Source organism: Glossina fuscipes, unplaced genomic scaffold (assembly GCF_014805625.2).
Source record: "Glossina fuscipes isolate IAEA_lab_2018 unplaced genomic scaffold, Yale_Gfus_2 214, whole genome shotgun sequence".
Lineage (NCBI taxonomy): Eukaryota > Metazoa > Arthropoda > Insecta > Diptera > Glossinidae > Glossina > Glossina fuscipes.
In genome coordinates, this window is record NW_023998557.1 from 327,152 (window position 1) to 348,978 (window position 21,827).

A 21,827-nucleotide genomic window follows, 5' to 3' on the forward strand; every position below is an offset into this window, starting at 1 on the left:
TTTAAATACGACATAGGTAAATCGCGCGTATTAAGCAATGTTGCTTTCATGGACTTTAAAGAGTCCGATAATGAGAATAAGTAATAGATGTCATTTAGGTTCTTGCAAACAGCTCTGAGCGGATTAAACAGTTCGTAGTTATATTTGACTAATATTTATCAAGATAAAGTGCCTAGAGAAGCGCTTAGGGACATTAAAGCCTATCTCACGAAGTAATGCGGGGGAGTCAATTGTACCATTTATTAATTTGACTACGAAGGAAATCCCAAGAACAAACTTACGTTTCTCAACAGACGGTAAGGACAGCACAAGCAACCTATTTTCATAGGAGGGAAGAGAGGCAATCGGATCCCAACCCAAATTTCTAAGGGCAAACAGCAAGAATTGCTTTTGAACAGATTCAATTGAATCTACATAGCACCCATATGAAGAAGACCACACAACTGAGGTATACTCGAGTATGGGTCTAACCAAACACATGTACAGCCTTTTCGTAATGTAGGGATCATCAAGCTCTTTGGACCACCTTTTTATAAAACCTAACGCGGACCTAGCTTTGCTAATCGAGAGCTCAATATGCAAGTTAAAACGTAACCTATGGTCAAATAGAACGCCTAAATCTGTGATCGAATCGACGTCCTCCAACTTATGCGGATATATGAAATACTGAGTAATGAATGACTTTCTTCTTGAGAATGAAAGCTCCTTACATTTACTCAGATTTAGTTTCAGCAGATTCAAAGAGCACCATGCAACAAAATTATCCAAATCACCTTGAAGCTGATGTGATTGCGATTCAACAGAGAAGGAAGAAAACAGTTTCACATCATCAGCATAAATTAAGATCTGGCTGGAATTAACCACCGATGGGAGATCGTTAATGTATAAACTAAATAAAATGGGACCTAAGTGACTTCCTTGAGGTACGCCAGACGTAACGGGGAATTCATCCGAAGTGATGAAGTTAAACAAAACCCTGTAGGATCTATTGTGCAGATAAGAGCTTATCCATTTCACTAAGGGTGGGAAACCAGAGACTTGGAGTTTAAAGATAAGTAGTCTATGGTTAACCATATCAAATGCTTTGCTTAAATTAGTGTAAATAACATCTGTGCGAGAGCCACTAGAAAAAGCCTTGAAAACATGACAGGTCAACTCTAACAAGTTGGTGACTGTAGATCGCCCTTTACGAAAGCCGTGCTGGTGCGGAGAAATATACGAATTAATGGCAAAGGCCAAATGCCGAGTCACAATACGCTCGAACAATTTGGGCAAGACACTCAACTTGGCTATGCCTCTGTAGTTCTCAACAAATTGTCTACTTCCACTCTTGTGGATAGGAATAAGGAAACTACTCTTCCAACATGAAGGGAAAACACCTAAATACAAAGACATGTTAAAAATCTTTGAAATCACACCACATAACTCGACAGCGCAAGATTTAAGTACACATGGTGGAATTCCATCAGGTCCAGGCGAACAACTGCATTTTAGAGAACGCAACCCTTTAAAAACATCATCTTCCCAAATAACCAAGTTAGGTATTGAAACTGAGTTAGTTATAGGATATGGGTAGTTTGCTGATAAATCGAAATTTGCAATCGAAAAGCTACGTCGGAAATGCTCAGCAAATAGATTTGAGATTTCAAAATCATCCGAGGAATTAGAGCCATTAAAAGAAACATGAGAGGGATATGTGGAAATTTTTCTTTAGAGTTAACAAATTTAAAGAAGAATTTAGGATTAGCAAACAGAGAGGATTTAACGAACTGAAGGTTTCTGCAGTAATAATGATGGTTGAGGGAGTTAAATCTATGCCTCACCACCGAGTAAGCGACATTGTCGAGCGCAAAGCCACTTTTCGAATATTTTTTGAATAGCGAGTTTTTTCTATTCTTGTGATATTTAATTGTCTTATTAAACCACGGGGGACACCTGCTTCGAGGTCGACACTGCTTGATCGGAACAGATGCAGCAATAGCTAGATTTAATGTATTGTAGAATGATGACAATAAGCTTTTAATACTACCGGTTCAGAAATCAAGCGTCAAATGTGAAAGGCGATGTTTTAGTAATACAATATTGATTTTATGAAAATCATAATAATTATTTAAAAAAGTTTGATTTGGCACATTAAGGCATTTCAACAAACCATCATTCATATGATGAAAGGAAATGCATATTGATGGATGATAAGGATCCTCAGGTAAACTAAAGGTGGACAACGATTTACGTTAATCTCGGGAAAATTGGCAAAGCAGAGATCAAGCAGTATACCATTACGATTAGGGGTACGATTATATTGACCCAAATTATGATCAAACAATTCACTAAAGAACACAACAGCCCTATCAGACGTTGACGTAGGAACCAAACAGCCAGAATTATCAGTGTTACACCAAGTGACTTGAGGCAAATTGAAGTCACCCAATGCAACGATCAAATCGGTGGGTCACTTCACAAATGAGGGCAGCGTGTATCTTGTAAATGGAGATATCAGAATTTGGGGGAATGTAGGAGCAGGTTATAAATAGATGTTTATCAGGCATATTCGCACGAATAGCGATAAATTCAACGTCAAGAGGAGTGGAAAATTCAATTAAATTGGACGGGACCGATGCAGACATGGCAATTAATACACCACCACCAATGCGATTCACTCGATCATTTCTAAAGACTTGAAAAGAATTATGAAAAAGTTCCGACGAATGAAGATCGGGTTTTAGCCAAGTTTCAGTAAAGGCCAAACAGAAAAACTCCGTGCTCACTGAATTTAGAAAAGTGGAACGAATTTTCGAATTTAGGCCCCTAACATTTTGATAAATGAGAGATAGTGGGCCTGAAGAAACAATTAGTTTTTTGAAGGCGAGGGATAAATTCCTTAATTAAGAATCCTACTGGCCACAGTGATTTGTTTAACAACATATCACTGTTTTCAGTCGGAACTAATATTTTAAAAGAGCAGATTGCCCTAGCCTGAGAAGGAGCCATTTTGAAGATGCTAACACGCTTTAAGTTGACTGATGGGACTTTCGTCGCCGGATTTATGTTATCCACCGATGTTTCAGGTGCCAGTCTTGACACAAATATTGCTTTTCTGGGAGGAACTGCCGTCAAGCAAATGTCATTATTTGGAACAGGAGTGGGGTTCACGGTAGGAGAGTTTCGAGTTGGGGAGAATATAGATGGGGTTATCGCCTTTGTACCGGCAGCTTGTGAAACTTGCCCAGTCTGGTGACCAGCATTCACACGCGAGCAGCCAGGAGGAGAGGATGATTTATTTTTCTCTTCATTACTTTTAGGCGATGGCGCTTGATTAAAGTGAGTGGCGGCTCTGGGCGGAGATACCCTTGCCACTTCAGCGTAGCTTAAAACCGACGGACTTGCCGGTTTGTTACCAACCGTCTCAGCAATATCGCAAACATTCCTTTACATTTTAGAGTTAGAGGGAGCGGTAACTTGTACCAACGAATCAGATTTGGAGAAAGCCAGAGGTGACGTATTTTTCTCGTTTTTATTATAAATCAAAAAACAGCCACTTATAGCATTACTCTGTATATATTGCTAATAAAGTAATAATATTGCAATCAACTAAAAGGAAAAAAATTGCGTATATTTTATGTTCTTATAAATGTCTTTGAGACTCTACGTTACCAAGTGCTTAAAGCTATTCAAAACTTTCACTTCCTTTCTTGTCTTTTAATATTATCATTTTACTGCATTTTTAGAACAAACAAAGTCGCCAACAAAAGAAAGTTGAATCGCGTATCGCGGATTCTCGTTACATTTTTAAAAATTGCAGCCGCAGTCATAAGTTTAAATACGTCTCTGCTTGTAATATGTAAAAAATGTCTGGAATGTTTAAAGATAATAATTATTTATTTTATTTTGAACGATTTTTTATTTTATTATGAATGATTTTTAAATAGCTTCCAGAAAATCTTATTATAACCAAAGGATGAGAGGTATATTCATTTTGTAAAAGCATTTGCAAAACGCAAAAGGAAGCTTCAGAGACTTGACAAAGTATATTCTTGATTAACACCAAATTCTGAATCGAAGTAAGTATGTCCGTAGGCATGTCTGTATAACGTCTGTTGTAAACATTCTTTTGGCCGCAAAGATGATGCTGCCTTCTCATAATAATTTCAATAAAAATAAATAAGTGAGTGAAAAAGCAGCAACAAAAACAACAAAATAACAGAAATGTAGTTGAAATTCTGAAGTGAGTAGAAATGAAGTAACTTTATACAAAAGAAAAAGCCAAACGATATAGTATTCTATGCGATAAAATCTTTGCACTATATTTGCGATATCATATTCGACTCCTTGACAACTCGAAATATTTTCTAGAAATGTTTATGCATAAAATGAAGATTCCCGTAGAATTCGAACGTAAGCGTTCGGATTTTAATTAACGAACTCTTCCGGCTTAAATCTTTGCATTTTGCTTAATCATTAGCAAGCAATTAAATTAAATTTCACCGTTGAAGATATTAACTATATAGAATTATTGGTTTAAGAAAACCCTAACGATTGGCCGTAAATATTCAAAACGATTCGCATATTATAGCAAAAAAGGCATTATTTTTATTTTCATAATAATTGATCTAAGAAGTATTAAGCCTTTACGAACCTACTCATCCATGTGATTTATGTTAAAAACGTTGTCGTTATTTTTGTAATGAAATAATTAGATTAAATGCTAAAATTAAAAATTATTTTTTTAACAATTCGTTATGTTAAAAAAAGAAAAACATTCTCACGTCATTTAATTCCACAAGTAAATATTTACTTTCGATTGTGAGTTATTTTAAATAAACAAAAAATTTTGATGACATCGAAAAAGGTGAAATACGTAGAATGTAAAAGAAACCAGTTATGAGAGGTTATTACAACGTGTAGGCGGTCTACTATAAGCGTTCTTAATGATAACAACGAAAGTGCTGATAATAAAGGCATTCAACTTTACAAAACAGAACAAAATATCGCGATTATAACTAAATAACAAGAAAAAGAAGATATTAAGTATTAATCCAAATAATAGTTGTTTAATTATCGTTTAGTAAAAGTCTAAATCGTTTCTCTTTCGAACAAAGAAGAAAAGGTTTGCTGATAAGAAATTTTTGATTTGTAATTTATATTACATGAACGTAAATATACAAAAAAGATTGCAAATGCAGGCTAAGTTACATTATACTCTCTCAGATAGATGATAATGACAATCGTTGGATGCAACAAAAGGTTGAGGTTTATTGAGCCCATCATTCGGCGTATACTAAGAACATACATTGTTTGATTCATCTCCAAATAAAAAAGTAGTAGATAAAGGATTCCAATAAAGTCAATAGCCTTAGGATGCTAATGCTTTGAGACTTTAGTTTTCAAATTTCTTTCTATGGCTTAATTAAAAGAAGGGATTTTCATTAATAACTTACTACAGCTATCGTATACTACAACTACTATACAAATATTCATTCTAAGTTAAACATAAATTGCTTATTATTTTTGGATGCTTTACACTTACTTTAAATTGCTTCCATTCCTCTTTGTTAACTTCGTTGATATTTACCGCATGTGATACTGCCATTAAAGTCGAGATTAAAAGTATTAAACGCATTTTTTAAAGTGTATACAAACTGAAATATAAAAATATAAAGAAAATACATAACATTAATATATCCTGTAAGCATTGATAGATTTCTTTATAAACTGCACGAATAATGTAGAATAATAGGAGTGAATCATCATCCGGTACTCTTTGCTCTTCTACGACAATAAATTATGGTTTTTATTTAATTGCACAAAACATGTTCATATTTAAAATGGAATTTGACAAAGAACTTTTTGTTAACACTTATATCAAGTGTCACAAGAGAGGCAAAAAAAAAAAACGAGAACCCAGACATTTGTTTCTCTCCACGTTATGCATTGCTAGCATAAAATCACTTAAATATTCAAGTTTGAGCAAAGCGCTAATTACTTACAAAGACTTTTTTTATAAATATAATACGATTCGGCGAAAAAAAAATTAGATAGAAAACACGTTGGTAGTCATAATCATATCAAGTTTGATAATCCGATACAATAATCACAACAAGATTCTCCTATATCTCCCATATCAGAAAACTTGCTTTCATCTTACTTTTGGAGGAGTTTTTCTTAATGCTGCTTTTTCTTAGTGCCTTCTCCAATGACCATATTCTCACAGGGATTTGTATGCAAATTATTGTACTTTTATCCTTCGAAATGCATAGCTCTTAATAAATAAGAGTACCTGCATTTATGTCTACGATGACATTAGTCTAGGAAGCAAGTTGGTTTGGAAAGTTTGCTTGCTCTAATCAACTACCACAGTCTTTTGAAGAAAATAAAAGCAAACCCAAAACAATGCCATGGGATAATTGTGTTTATTCTTGAAGGAAATACATGTTTGCAAATTTCATTTATCCCTTCATAGTTATGTTGTTCTTTTGGTCCTGAGAATGTCTGCATCGGAATCAAATTTTGCTTATTATTCTGTGGAAGTCCAACACATATGGTTTCTGGCATTTGCGCGTATTTTGCCCTCTCAAAATTTGGGAGTATGATTCCATATGGTAATTAGAAAGAATCCGCTAATAAATCGAAGTTCGAAAATCCCTATAAAAAAAGCTTTGACGGCTGACTTAAGCGTTAAATTCAATCAGTACCCATTATGCAGATCATATGAAATGAATTTCCAACATTTTTTGATCGAATTCGTAGGGATAAAAGAAGAGCAGCTCTTTGTATACTTAAAAAAAATGTTGCGCTGATTATTCTTATTATAGGTCTATTTAAATATTTATGTAACTATGTATATAAAACACGTAACAGTTATTATTTAATATGAAGACAAAAAGTTATTCAATTAAAAAACATATGGCTTACTTAGTAACCGAAAGAAGCAATCTTTTTTTTTGATAATCGCAACTATTTGAACAATATTAAAAAAGACGTTTAAAAAAATTTTCTTAAAATATAAATACACGCTTCCATCTGCAATTTCTTTCCTGAATTGATAAAAGCTTCAACCAACGACCCTCAATAAAAACACCATTAATTTGTTTACAAATTAAAGAATTTTCGAAAAACAGCAAAGAACCCGACAAAAAAGCGTAGAAATTTTTTTTCTTTACTCCGAATTAAATAAGATACTTAGAAAGCATAAGATGCAATACTAAAGGAAGAGAAAAAATTTTAACAAGAAGGAAAATTATTATAACAAAATATACACGCATGTAGATATGAATCTACTGGTTGCTTGAAAGTATTTTACAAAGTTTTATTTCTCATTTTTTATTAACCTTACACTCTTTGATTAAAGATTTAATAGGCAATAAAAAAAAAGCACTAATAAAATCCCTTGTCAATGTATTTTCTCTGTTTTTACACGGAAAGTGAATACTAGTCTACAGCTACTTTCAAAAAACCAATATCAGGTCAACAGGCTTTGGTGTGTTTTTAAAACAAAAGCTAATTCAAAAACTTTGACGAAGTGAAATGCACGAATTTAGACAAAGCCCTGATTAACACATTTGTTTATTTGAAAACTAAATTTTATGACGCAATTGTTTTTAATGTTTAGGCAACTAACAGAAAATCATTTTTAGTAAAGAGTTTCTCACCAAAACAAAAAAACTTTCACTCTTTCACACTTTCAGACTGTTACACTTTATTTCAGCCGTCTTTTTTTAAATTATTCTAGGGGAGGATGTATTTTATTTAATATTTACAAATATACGAAACGATTGACCAAATTTGTTTAATCACTTTTTGCTAATAAAATTGGCGTGATCGAAATCTCAGCAAGTAACCTTCTATAGAAATAAATGTTCAGCTCTTCTTCTTATTTTTTATAAGCACAATCACAGTGCTTGTCTATGCAATTTTTCAATAACTGTTAAGACAGATAGTAACTGGAAATGAAAAGTGAACAAATAATTGTAAAAAAATTGAAGATGGGAAAATAACAAACCGAAAAAGGACAAGGGGTCAGCAGACTCCAGAAGCACATGCGCACGTAACGGAGCCAAAAGATAAAAGAGGTGTTCCTTAGCAAATCATAAACGTTTTGTTGCTATGTTTTGTATGCTATGTTTATTATATCTATCGTCCTCAATTGAGGCTTCAAGCTTTGGAAGAATACACAACCAGTATTGACACAAAATTTGTACTGGGAAATATGTAAAATTCTCCTTTGTTTCATATCAGTGCAAGGGAACAATTTTTGTGCAGGGATCTTGTTTACTTTCACTGATGCACATTTTTAAAAAATGCTGCGAGACACAAACCAATTGTCGCTGTAACTTTTATATTTAATTTTATAAATGTATACTTAATTCTCTTTCTGTACGATTTTATTTGCACGATATTTGATTTAACACGAGCTAAAAAAATGTTTTTTTTACATTTAGGTTGCAGCCACAAATAAATACAAATTATATAAAAAGAAATGGTAGCACACTTGCAAAAATATTACATTTGCATTTCTTCAAAAACAAATGCCAGCATTAAATGTACACTACGTGCCCATTACCAAAAATTTTAATGAGCAATTCTATGTAATTTTATTTCTAGAAAATTAGTATATAAGCAACCAATTTTATCAATAAAGTCAGAATTAATTTTAAACACACAAGCCGAGTTTGTCTTGGCATATAAAAAGTCCAATCAAAACATAAATTCTTTGCATTGAATAGTGACGCTCTTGGCCGAATCAATTTTGGCAACTGAAGGAGTGCAAAACAAGCATACACGTTCATTTATTTTATACTTTCACTGCAGAGAATTCATAGGGAATTTTCTGTCTCACACAACTACCTACATAAATTATTAAACTTCATTACAATATGCTTAATGAAATAAAATGTGCAAGCATGAACTAAATTCTTAAGTGAGTTGCTTTTTTTATGTCAGGGATAAATCTACTATTTTCACATTTAGCCAATATCTTTTTTACACGATTTTTTAAGGAACTTTGCTATCGTGTAAAAAAAGAATTAGGTGTAAATTGTAATTGCGCTCTACAAGTTAAAGGAAAAAAGGAATATTGAAAAATAAGAGCAAAGAATTTATGTTAACAAAAACAACAAGATTAACTAAATATGTTACATATATGTCTTCACCATAAAGTATTAAGAATTACAGTTTTTTACTATACAAAAATTCAGTTTTCGTAGAAACTGGTATATGAGAGAGGTGTCAAAACATTACCCCGACCGAACTTCATATTTTGTACCAATTTAGAATGCCGAAAACTATTACAAAGTGAGTTTTGTCGAAAATTTGAAAACTGTAAATTTTGTTCATATAATGACTTCCGAAAATAAGGCTTTATATGGGTAGTGATCAAAGAAGCGGACCGATTCGATCCATTGCCAATACCTTTCATCCCTGGGTTAAAGCACTTGTTATATCAAATTTCATCAAAATACGACGAAAATTTCGAATTGTAGTTTGAACCGGACATTAGACAGACTTAGTTCGGTGCAATAAAATTAATATACCTTGTACCACACGTGGAGTAGGATGCAAAGATTTTTCTTTATGTATGAAATTTCTCTACTCGATTGTTATATATTTGTTCGCACTTTCACTTTAATAAATGAAATGAAACAAAAATAGCATATCTTCATATCTACCGTATAATGAGACGGAGCAAGAAAATTTCTTTTTAACGGTTTCTTTAGATGTATTAATACGGTAAGGTTTGTGGGAAGCACTTTGTAAAGCAACACTGGTATTGTGTGTGTGTTTAGCCTGAAGAAAATTTAACGGTTTAATCGATTATAGTTGCTGCTCTTCTCAGGGAGGCTTTCGTAAGTCTTGCATACATATGAGTTAACAGTGTGCTGGCAGACGTCCTTGCTGGATTTTCTGAGTTCTTTTTTTAGCGTTCTCCAAATAAAGGAATACAATTGAAAGACCAGTCTGTAGTGTGTGTTGTCATCTATATAAAAAAGATTAACAAAAAAAGAAAAATAAATAAATAAAGTAAGATAAAATAAAAGAAAATATTTTAACGACGTAAAAACTTCTTTTACGTTTACATCAAGCATTATCCTGGCGTTAGTGACCACATAGAAATAAAAAGAAAAATTTCTTACGTAAATATTTAACCATCTTAAAATCTAAGTGAACTAAAATATAGAGAAAAAAAAGTAGTTGAAAAAAATGTTCTGCCGAAATCAGCGTTTATTATTAGTCGGAAATTCGTTTTTACACATAAAAGCATACTTTTATATTCACTTAAAGTTGAAAAATAAGAAATTAGAGAATATTCTTGTGAAAATATACTTTAGATTTGGTACAAATGCCCTAGCGATTACATAAGCTACCAACGCACTATATACAACCGAGGAAAAGATGCATAAAGTGTTCCATATATGTGCGAAAAATTATTCTTTTTCTCTTCTTTCGTTTTTGTTACCTTTTTGTTTTGTGCTTTAAATAAATTAGTAATTATTTTTTTAGTTTTTGACTAATAATTATATAAAATTCAAATTTTTTTTTGACTTCTTTCTAACTCACTACTTAACTAGGTCAGTTATCGAATTTCCAATAATCACAACAATTGTACGACATAGTAAGCTGTTTTCTTCTTATTTTGTTTTTTTTTTTTTTTGTTTTTCACTTACTCTATAACGGTAAACGAAATTGCATACGATTCAATTCAACCATGCCTGATATATTTTTCTTTTTAAGAGATAACCAGGAGTGAATAAAGGTAGTTAGTACTACACACACACACACACAAACGCTTCGAAGATTTAATTCATCAGATTTAACTGGAAAATTTTCATAATAAAGAAAAATACAGGAAATGCATATCAAAGAGCAGTTAACGAGAAAAGGAAACAAAAAATATGGCCTAAGATTCTTTTGTTTCGCTCTCCTTTTCCCTCTCTCTTTTTCTCTGACAGAACTGGGGGATTGCATATTTTCCATACATATTTTCCACTAGGAAAAGGAAGAAAAAAAGGCCGAAAAAATCAATTTCTTTTCCTTTGAGTGTTCGGTGAAATGTAGTGTGTAAATGTTCGTGTGTGTGTGTGTGTGTTCGTGTGCATGCGTTTCTCATCACTATGTTGCTATGTTATAAAATCTGTTTATTTTAAAGAGAGCCTAAGAGAGTAAGTAAAGTACGTTTTTTTCTTTTTTTCGTTTTTTATACTTTTCTTCCTTTCACTTTAACACAATAACAATACATTTGAATCCAATTAAATTGTTCTTTTACCAACAACAATAGAATGAAAAAAATAATATATATATATATGTATATTCATTCTATCATTGTGACAGTTATGGTTATTTTTCGTATTTTTCCTTTTTTGGTAATACATAGAAATACATTTTAATTCAATACATAAGATAAATACATCTTAAGAATAATCTCTTTTAAAGAAATTTATTAGGTCGTTTACAACGTCATCATTGTATCGTACCGACTTTTTTCTTTTTTTGAAGAAAGAAATACACAATTATCACTGGCACTAGCACTTACTGCCACAAATTAAACGTCAAAGAGCACGAAAAAAAAGCAAGATTGCACTCAATAGAATTTTGTTCGCAATTTGCTTTACATGATAGAAAGCAAAAAAAAAAAAATGCAAACTCAGTAAAAGTATAAATGCTTGAATATGCATCCAACTTTATGTGTGTGCCTGATGTGCTCTTTTAACATGTACTTTAATTTTGTTATATTTTTTTTTTATTTGCCGTTATTTTATGTAATAAATGTAATGTATGTAGTGCATCTATCTTTTCGCCAAAAAAGTCTTAAGCGTGTTGTGTATATATGCGTGCGGGTGTGTTTCTATGCCCCTATACATGTAGGTATATAAGTATTTGTGTTACACTTATTCCGGAAACTAAAGTTCAGAAAGTGAAAATTTCTTTTCATTTCACGGGTGTTATCATTCATAACATTTGTTATGAATACGATTCTTCTGTGCGAGCAAACAAACGCTACATATGTATATATAAAGAAATATTACAGCTTTTTCAGTCACATTGTTTAGGGCGTCATTGTGATTTAACATACGTTACGTTACGTGTTTATAATAAGGAGAAAAAGTCTCAGTCTTTAATGTGAAATTGTGTTCAATTTATTTTCAAATTGCTAAAAAAAAAAAGAAAAAAAAGACGAAAAGGATTTATTACGTAACGAAAAACTTTTACTTAAACACTTGAATTTTGTTATAAAAAACAGTCGAAAATGTCACCTTTAATGGAGCGAACACTACTAGTGGCGGTCGTTTTGGGTTGCCTACAAGGTAAGCGAAATATATTTGTTATCATTATAATTAATTTAGCCACAAAAATAAATTGTAAGCTTATAGTCTTAAAGTACTAACCTCTATGGCTATTGCGGCTCTATTGAAAACTCTACCGCCCTTGAAATATAAACTGACGACCATTGACTTGTTGGTTGAGATGCTTTGCCTACTCAGGCACAGGTCGATAGTTACCGGGCTTAAGTAGGACAAATTTGGTTTTTTTTTTGTGAAATTCGATTTTAGTCAAAAGTGTCGAAAAGTACTTAAGATTTGTCTAGCAGTTCGGCGACTTTTTATAGAACGATTTATCGAGATCGTTTATATAGGTTTGCAATGACCACTTTTCTTTTTTTTTTCTTTTCCTTTGTGTGTGACAAGTCATATACACTTTTATTTTATATTTATTTTTTTGTGTTAAAGACGAAACCTATGTAACGTTCCCAGAAATTATTATACATATCTGTTATAGGATAGTTATGCGTATATCTTTTCTAAAAAAACGAACAATTTTTTTGAAAAAATTGGTTTTTCATTTGAAAATATTAAAATTCGGAACATTCGATTAAATTACATTAGATCTGTTAAAGTGGTGCAAAAATCGAATATTTCCAATTCAACATTAGGCTTCTAATTTTGTCGGATGAAAAGCTCAAATATTAAGAAAGGCTTTGGAAAAGTTCTTGCTGTTCATTGGCAAGAGGCGTGTCCAAATTTTACTGTTAGGATAACGAGTAATCGTTTTCGCTTTATAAAGAACGCCAAGTTTAATATGTACCGAATGTTATTCTGATAAAAATTATGTAGTACTAATGGGTACTCCCCAGCACAACAGTTGAACAGTATAAAGTTAGACTTTTATTACAACCTGCTGTCAGAACTCGCTTAAGTCAGTAAAAGGATCGTTATGAACCGAAAGACGTTAAAATATTTGAAGAAAATTTATAAAATATTGAAGTAAGTGGGTGCGGACGAACACTCACAAGAATTTAGCATAGGCGCAGCTTTTATTATCGATCTAAGCCTTTCTGTCCATGTGATGTCTGTCCACATAAATTTATGTTCGATTTACAGGTCGCAATTTTTTATATCTTTTAATGAAATTTAGTACACCGACATGTTTTGACCTAAGGAGAAACTTAATGGAAAATGATTCGGATTGCGGCACTTTGAGAGGTCATTATATGAATAACCGTATTCGGCGAAGTGGCGTAGAGTATGCACTGGTGAGCCATGGTCCACTGTATCATTTTTACTTATCTTTATATAACAACGTACAATATGTCAATGTTGACTTTGCAACGACTTGGTACTTTTCTTTAAAAGACCATCATTTGTTATGTCATAAATTTAAATAAAATATAAAATGCAATCATTTTGGGTCTAAAGATAAATAAAATGATCAAAGCATAAATGTCTGTAACGATAAGCGTGGTCCAATTTTTATATATCTTTGCAAAATACAATAAGCGCTTGCAGCGGTGAACCTTGATTTTCGAAATAAATTCAAATATTTGTTAGACATGAAATATGCCGTAAATGTCAAGATAAATTATGAGACATTTAACAAACATATCAGAATAAGATAGAAAAAAGAAAGAATCGCGAAATTAGCGGAATAAATAATCAATGCTACGCACAAGCATTAGACATAATTTTCATGCTCACATTATGGCATAAACGAATTGCAAGTCAGAAGAAAGCACGGTGTTCTTACGAATGCTAATTTATTTGCAAAAAAAAAAAAGGAAAAACAGACGTACGTATATGTATACACTGGCGCACATCAAACCGAAGAATATTCTATGCATATTCCTTCGATCATATCAACAGTAAGTCAAAGAAAAAGTTCATGGCGGGTTTATTCCAAAATTTAAATTTTTCTTATATTTTTAAATTAACTTTAATATATAGCATAATATATATGCTGTGAGATTGAAGATGATCAAGATGCATGGATGGCGTTCAATGTTACCATACATAAATCATCATTATCCTACTTGGCATCGAAAGTTGTGCATTTTCATTCTTCTTGAACCATCATCTTTTTCGCTGATTATTGCGATATTGCATTCTACGAATCGTTGATATCGTAAGAGTGATAGTAAAAACTTTGCCCCATATTTCTAAATAAATTTAGCTGTTCAAGATGAGCAGTAAATTTTGATTAATTTTTTTTTTTCATTATTTATTGGTGTGTTCTTCTTTTGATTGTTCTTGTTCTTATTTGTGTTCTTATTTTTATTATTTCTGTTATTGTTATTCTGTCAATTTTGAATTTTTCAAAGGACAGACTGGCGCACAGGCATATATACTTCTATCAAATTGAAATCTTATATTGGCTTTGATTATAATATTGCTAAGAGAAAATAAGAAAAATAAGAATCTTTCATTTAAACTTAGCGGATACTTCGGAATTGTGAAAATACATTTGCGCGTTATAATAGTATCGCCCTTGACATGTTCCAAACTCTGCATGAAGACGTCATCGAAAATAGTAGGCACTAGGTAATCAACTAGGTAACAATCAGCTAGGTAATCAACTAATATGGAGGCTCACCATTCATCATAAGTTCATGTGGTGCATTTATATTCTGAACCATGAATTGTGGAGGTCAGTGGTCAGGATGGTCCGGGTTCGCAAATTTCGACTTCGGCAAAATTGTTGACTGCTGGCTAAGGCTTTTCGTGGAGCATCGTAAAGGCTGCGATTTCCTAGCGGCACGAAATACATAGAGATGCAGGTGGAATCCGCTTTGCGCAGAGGGGCAGGCTTGAACTCTAGCTTTAATTTGCTCGATTGGCCTGCTAGCTGAAGACAGCAACTTATCGCTTGCATTTACATCATAAACCGATGAACTCTCGGCTAACTAAGCCTTGCATGGCAATATAAATGTCGAACTTTACACCTTCATATTGGTGTAATTTACACGGTTTTTTAAAATAAAATAAGTAAATATACAAAAGCGAGCTTTTATTGCTTACTATATCTCCGAAACAATGGTTTTTGATTCCGATGGTCATAAAATTATCATCATTAGCTATGCATATGAATCCGAAGCAACTGACCAATTGAATGAATATCGCTCAAAAAGTGAATAAAACTACACCGTACCGAAGTCGTTCAAAACTGAAAATCATGCCAACAGTTTTCTTCGATAATCGGGGTCTGAATTTTTTCCTCTAGACCAATCTGCTAATAAGGGTTATTATTTGGATGTTATTGAGGGCGACGAAATTCGAAGAAATTTGAAAGAATAGAGTTTTTTTCACTTTAAAAATAAATTCATCTTATTTTTTGATCACACGCACATACTTTGCGAGATCCGTAGCTTTAGTTGTTCTCTAATTCGTGTTTCCGGCCACGGCATACAGACGGTATGGCATATTTAGAATCATCCACAAAAAAATCATTTTTCAAATGACAAATAGAAAAAAATGTATCGATAACTTTTTTACAGTTACCACAGCTTTAATGTGCTACGATTGTAACAGTGAATACGATCGCCGTTGTGGAGACCCATTCGATCCTTATTCAATAGGTGTAGTTAATTGCAGCAAACAAGAGCCCTTGGAACATTTGAAGGATAAATATAAACCTATTTTATGCCGCAAAACTACACAAAAAGGTAACGTTTTTAATAGCATGCAACCACAGAGAACTGTATACATAGAGATTTTATCAGAATCTTCAAAATACAAACTAGTAGCTAATGGTTTTTTTTGTTACCTTAGTGGAGTTATGTTAGTGGTATTTCTGTTATCAATGAGAGTAGCAGCGATGTTAATTAGCAGCCATTTAATTTGCTTGCTCTTTCATTCCCACTAATTCTACTAAACGTCATCATGATGATGTCTCTATGTATTTAGTTCTCTCTGGTAAAACACATAGATTTCTGTGTTGAACTTCTTGTCACTATCCTCTTTGTCCTTCTTTTAGTATACGGTAAGGTACGCATTGTACGCGGTTGCGGTTATATACCAGATGAACGTACAGACGATGGTGAGTGTCTTAAACGATCGGGTACACATGACGTACAGGCTATTTATTGCGCTTGTACAAATGATTTATGCAATCATGCTGCATCAACACAGTTAAATAACAATGAAAATTATTCAAAATTAATTTTCGCGTATACATTAGCTGCCCTAACTGTAATTTTTTCATGTAACACAATTAATATGAATTTCATGCAAACTTCATAAATTTTTATGGAAAACAAAATAAATAACGACGAGTATATAGTAGATTGCAGAAGCAAATGGACGTGGTATCAAGAGAATTAAACAAGTGGTTTAGAGAAAAAATAATAGAAAAAAAATGGCTAGAAAAACCAAATCTTACGCTTGAAGAAAAGAAAAAATAAAATAATAAGGAAAATAAAATATATAAAAAAAAAAATCCAAAACAATATGTTTTTAAAATTGTGAGCAAGAAAAGAGATATTTTTTGTGTGCATTCTGTTGTGTTAATAGAGTTTTAAATATGAAAGTTTTCACAAAAAAGGAGAAATAAAATATTTTTCTGATTTTTCTTTTCTCTTATAAATTTTTTCCAATTGAAAGTATGCAAAATTTTCAAATTTATTTATCGATTTATTTTTTGATTTCTTTCATAAGATGTGTATATGTATACACATGTATATATACATACACTCAAAAAAAAAAAAAAAAAAATTACACAATAGTAAAACTGCCTCAACGATTTATTTAAATTTTCTTAAAAAAAACACAAAAGTTTACGAAAAATAAAACAAAATTTCGAAATTGGCTTAAAGGAAATCTTTACAAATTAACTGGTTGTAAAGTTTAACTTTTAAAACACAAACACCCACAAATACATTTACAAAATAACACAATATATGCAAGTGATTGCACTCACACACACATATATATATAACAAAAATTAATTAGATTCAAAAATCCTCAATTCACTTATTTGATTTTGTTATGCACACTACTATTACACTAAAAAACACGGCAAACGATTCGAATTTTCTCAAATATTTGAAAAAAAAACTATACATAATTTTTTTAAATTTTGAAATATTATTTCAACAGTAAAAAGCATAATATAAAAACAAATTGGTTACTATTACTAAAAAAAAGAGTAAAAGATAATAATAAATAAAAATAAAGAAAAATCTACATTTAATGTGTACTTTAAGTAAAAAAAAATAACTAGATAAATAAAAAACAAGCATGTGCTTCATTACAATACAAGAAGAAAATATTAGTTTAACTTAAAAAAAGAAAAATTGCAAGAAAAAAGAAAATAGGATTCGCCAAAGGGTGCTTCTTGCATACCTGCCACGTAGCGTTCCGACAACGTAATTGTTAGCATTTTCTATTAAACGTATAGTCTACGCTAAGGGTTTTAATTGCTTACTTACTTAGTGTTCCGTCTAAAGTTGTCATTAAAATCAACGGTTCTCTTTTCAAGGGGAGAAAAGAGAAAGAACCGGTAAACCAAAGGCCCTCCTTCCAACCGCCTTCCACAAGCCAAGAATAATAAAGTTGTGAATATCAACATTTCGCCTTCAGCTTTAAGCAAAGAAAATTCATTTCAGATATGTCACACACTATAAAGGTATTCGTTGAACATAATGGACTCTCCAGCTTTATTGAATTACTAAAGTAATGAAAATGAAGAACGCTTGGAACACAGGAAGAATAAATATGATGAAAATCTTAAAGAAACGATTTAAAAGGGGGTTAATGGGATACTTAAATCAAGAGGTTACTTGTATTCGATGCATTCGCTTCCAATTCGAGTCCGAAGTAGTTGAAAGAGTCCAATCATACACACAAACAATTTGTTTGTATCGGGAAACTAGTAAACAAAACCAGTTCGAAAATGAATTTATAAGTTCCTTAATACGAAATAGTTCGCCGTAAGCGGAACTACCTAAAATGCGGTCTATCTAAATTAGTGCGAAGAGTTTAAAATTACTGAAAGTGTATTCGATTCGATTCTATTAACATTGAAAGTGAGGAATGTGATTGATTCATATGATTGATTCTCATGAAGAGACGAAGAAAATGTATCTAATCTCAAGCTCAGATGGTGGGTGCAACAACATGAAAAATGTATTGTTAAAAAAAAAGGAAAAAGTGAAAAAATCTTCCTATTTAACATAAAAAATAAGCAGAGGACATTTACATGCAAGCACATGTCACATTTGTGTATATACGAATGGTGTATATATATATTATACATATATATTACATACATGCATACATCTACATATATGAATGTGTATGTACTTATACTCTGCATATAAATATACATATCTGTGTACATATGCACCTAAAAGTGTAAAATGCAAACATATATGTATTATATACAAATAGTTGTGTACATATATGTCTGTAAATGTACATCTGTGCATTTGTGTGGAGGCATACGTATGCATGTATGTATGTATATATATACATATATGTATACGCATGTGTTTAGTACATGCTAATATATCTAGATACATAAAGAAAGTATTATTTAAGCAGCAGTTACATAAACATCCAAACGACATTTAAGAAAAAAAAAAAAATTCTATAATTTCTTATAAGTATATATTTATCATACACCTACAAATGCATATATATATATGTATATATATATATATACATTATATATACTGTTATCTATTTAGAAATTTTTCTTCTATGATTGTTAATTATTACCGTACTATGGTTATTATTATGGTTATTATTACTAAAACGTTTCTATTATTATGATTACCTTTTTTTTGGAAAAACAGTATACAAACAGACATGCATATAATACATTAAAAAAAAAAACATTATAAGTGCAATTATAAATAGTAATTTTTTAATACTTAATTTTAAAGATAATGTATTTTTTTTTTATAATAATAGATTTTAATTATTTTTAAACAAGACTCCTTTTTTTTAAATTACTTTATTCCTTTTTTTTAAATATTAAGCAAGCAAATTATATAAAACCTAGTAGCTCCAAATTTATTTTTATATTATTTTCCCTATGTATGCACACAATACATTGCTGATTACACCGAACGCTATCATTTTAGTTGTCGTCTTCACAATATTTAGTTGAGGTAAACCGTTCAACTGTTCAGAGGAAATTTAACCTAAAAGTAAAAATCTAGCTTCAATTTTCGTATATAAGAAAGAGAAAATGAGTCATACATTAATATCGTTGGACGAATGAAGACATTGTGTACAGTTATCACCTTTATGTGTTTTCAATTATTCGCTTATAATTGAAAAAAATAAGTTTGACTCATCCTAATAATTGATTGAATCACGTCATTGTGAGCAGCTAAGTGTGTCGGCTTCATTGGAAAATGTGCATTTTTAATGCGTCGCAAAAATTTAGCTATGACAAGTATGCTCGTCATCCGCAGACTATGTGTAATATGAAATTAGATTGTTATGTACAAAATGATAAAATTTTATGATGAAAGAGACGCAAGGATGGATCATGACAAAATTTGCAGCACATTTTCATCACGTATATTATGTATATACATATTCGGCATACACCGTTAGCTGGTTAATTGCTGCAAATTTGTTTAGATAATTTTTCGATTTTTATACCTTATACCACTTGTGCGGACATATACAGCACCAGGAAGGACTTAGAACAGGCATATATTTTATTATACTAATTTATTTAGAATCACTTTCGCCTGTTTTTGTGTGTTCTTGTGCTCAAACTACAAATTTTTCGTAAATTTTGAAAATGTTTTCATAAAATTTGGTTTTGGCCCAAGGACGATTGTTATTGAAAATGATTTGCTTCGGACCATTTCCCACATCATGCCTTACTTTGCTAAGTCGGTTTATGAGGCGAAGTTTTGTAACGTATTTAACGGAAGACCGTGGCCGTGAAAGCTGCAGGAATTTAAAGCAGTGGGATTCTTCGATCTTTTTTCTTCAAACAATTTAATCTTCATCTCAGTTTTTACCATACATGGCAAGCTTTCAATTACAACAAATTAGCTTTGATTTGTCTGTTAGAAAAGTGTCTTCGGGTGGTTAGTCTTTTCGTAGATTTCTCATACCAACCGTTAGCCATAAACTGAGTTTAATGCAAAGTTTTATTGCATGACAAATTTTTGTAAAAGCCTTTTCTAGAGTCATCTAAGAATGACTAGCAGATAATACGTCTTACGAAAGGACTCAGAGGAAATAGCATCGAAAGAGAGAGGAGAGAGAGAGACTATACATTAAACATATGAGTGAATTTTTAAGACGAATTTTAACATTTAAGAGCTTTTCAACTTTAAAAATTTTTCATTCAAACTTTTGAAAAATTTTTCCTCATGAAAAGGTGTTTTGTTCACAATTTTTCTTATTACTACAGTTTTTTTTTTTTGCGTTCTTGAATGAGCTATTAAGTTTTATATAATTGTACCGAACTTCATAGTTTTCCGTTTTATTTAAGTGCATTAAATTTAATTTTTCTTAAAAGAGAAAGAAAGCCAAGAATAACTTTGATCACGAATTAAGCGAAAGAGTAATGAGAGCATGCGGATCAGAAAACTATTGAATGAAAAACTTTTCCATTATATCCCCCGTCCAAGAATGAAAAAGAGACTTATACACATTGGTCTAATAATTATTTTGTAATATCACGAAAATTCATACTCGAATTTCTCAGATTCTTGAAAAAACTTATGTATGACGCAACATATCCTTCAATAAGTCTACGGTCAGGTTAATATATGGCAATACTGTTGACAGACACTGTTGTTGATTTCCACAAACTTTCCAGTGATACGTGTAAAAATTTCGTGGCATTCTGACGATTAGTTGGCGAGTTATAGTGTTTCTAACACCACTACTTTTCGAAATAAAAAAAACATTGGATTGGAATTTACTGAATTAAATGTTGCTTTTTGATAGCAGAAGGAATTATCGTGACTCTTTATCGTTCACAAAATAAATGTGTTGGTGCATTGTCAGTTTTAAATAAAGTCATATGGATAGCAATAACGCCGAAAGCTCTGGTTCCCAGAATTCGACAGTAAGTATGGCACTCTGAAGTAAAAGGCAACCCCTTCATCATTTTGCGCGAATGTCTATTTAAGCTATCTCCGAAATGGCTGCTGCATTTACTCACTTTTCATAAAAAATAGCAACGATTTGAAGCCACTTGGGCGAAATAATAAAGATTTTTGCTTGCGTTATGCGACAATGGAGGAAGCTTGGAATCACCATTACACTTCACAGTAAAATCGGCAATCAGTCGAGTAGATAACAACCGGCGAAAGCGACCATGAAAACGCAAAAGTTTGGTCAGGGAGTTTATGGAGTAATTTGAAATATGGAATACGCATGGTACAATATTCATCTCTTAAAAAACGATAAAGGATCAATAGCGAATATTATTTTGCATCACAAAGGCACTTAAGGGACGCAACTCCAAAGCAAACCGCAAGTTGCACCGTAGACTTATTGAGCGGCATGATGTATTTTCTGTTTACGGTTAGGTAACATTTTCGCGTATTTTAGACAAATATTCCTTTCTCTTATTGGAGA

At 31.8% G+C, this 21,827-nt stretch overlaps 2 protein-coding genes across 5 annotated transcripts in view; one reads left to right on the forward strand and one right to left on the reverse strand.

The window, feature by feature from the left end:
• Nucleotides 1–7,833, reverse strand: part of LOC119642109 (cathepsin L) — a 51,344-nt gene extending 43,511 nt beyond the window's left edge. The window contains exons 1-2 of one of the 3 annotated variants that reach the window (XM_038041088.1): nucleotides 7,650–7,833; nucleotides 5,528–5,639 (exon numbers count right to left, since the gene is read on the reverse strand). In XM_038041088.1, coding sequence (XP_037897016.1) covers nucleotides 5,528–5,620 — 93 coding nt within the window. In that variant the 5' untranslated portion in view covers nucleotides 5,621–5,639; nucleotides 7,650–7,833. Of the gene's footprint in view, nucleotides 1–5,527; nucleotides 5,640–6,912; nucleotides 6,932–7,386; nucleotides 7,611–7,649 lie in introns of those variants that run through there. The other 2 variants (XM_038041089.1, XM_038041090.1) reach the window with 2 other exon arrangements.
• Nucleotides 7,834–9,863: 2,030 nt separating this feature from the next.
• On the forward strand, nucleotides 9,864–16,821 carry LOC119642118. Of its 2 annotated transcripts, none has more exons than XM_038041102.1 (4): nucleotides 9,864–10,017; nucleotides 12,023–12,299; nucleotides 15,761–15,928; nucleotides 16,240–16,821. In XM_038041102.1, the coding sequence occupies exons 2-4, from the start codon at nucleotides 12,242–12,244 to the stop codon at nucleotides 16,503–16,505; spliced, it is 492 nt and encodes a 163-aa protein (XP_037897030.1). In that variant the 5' UTR covers nucleotides 9,864–10,017; nucleotides 12,023–12,241; the 3' UTR covers nucleotides 16,506–16,821. The 2 variants fall into 2 exon arrangements, with proteins under 2 accessions (XP_037897030.1, XP_037897031.1); XM_038041103.1 differs by having other exon boundaries at nucleotides 12,045–12,299.
• The last annotated feature ends 5,006 nt before the right edge of the window (nucleotides 16,822–21,827 follow it).

Excerpts from the sequence above, each read along its gene's own strand:
- LOC119642118 (XM_038041102.1), top strand. The coding sequence starts at position 12,242 with ATGTCACCTTTAATGGAGCGAACACTACTAGTGGCGGTCGTTTTGGGT. Across the intron at positions 12,300-15,760 it reads CGTTTTGGGTTGCCTACAAG|TTACCACAGCTTTAATGTGC; the intron begins GTAAGCGAAATA and ends ACTTTTTTACAG. Across the intron at positions 15,929-16,239 it reads CCGCAAAACTACACAAAAAG|TATACGGTAAGGTACGCATT; the intron begins GTAACGTTTTTA and ends TCCTTCTTTTAG.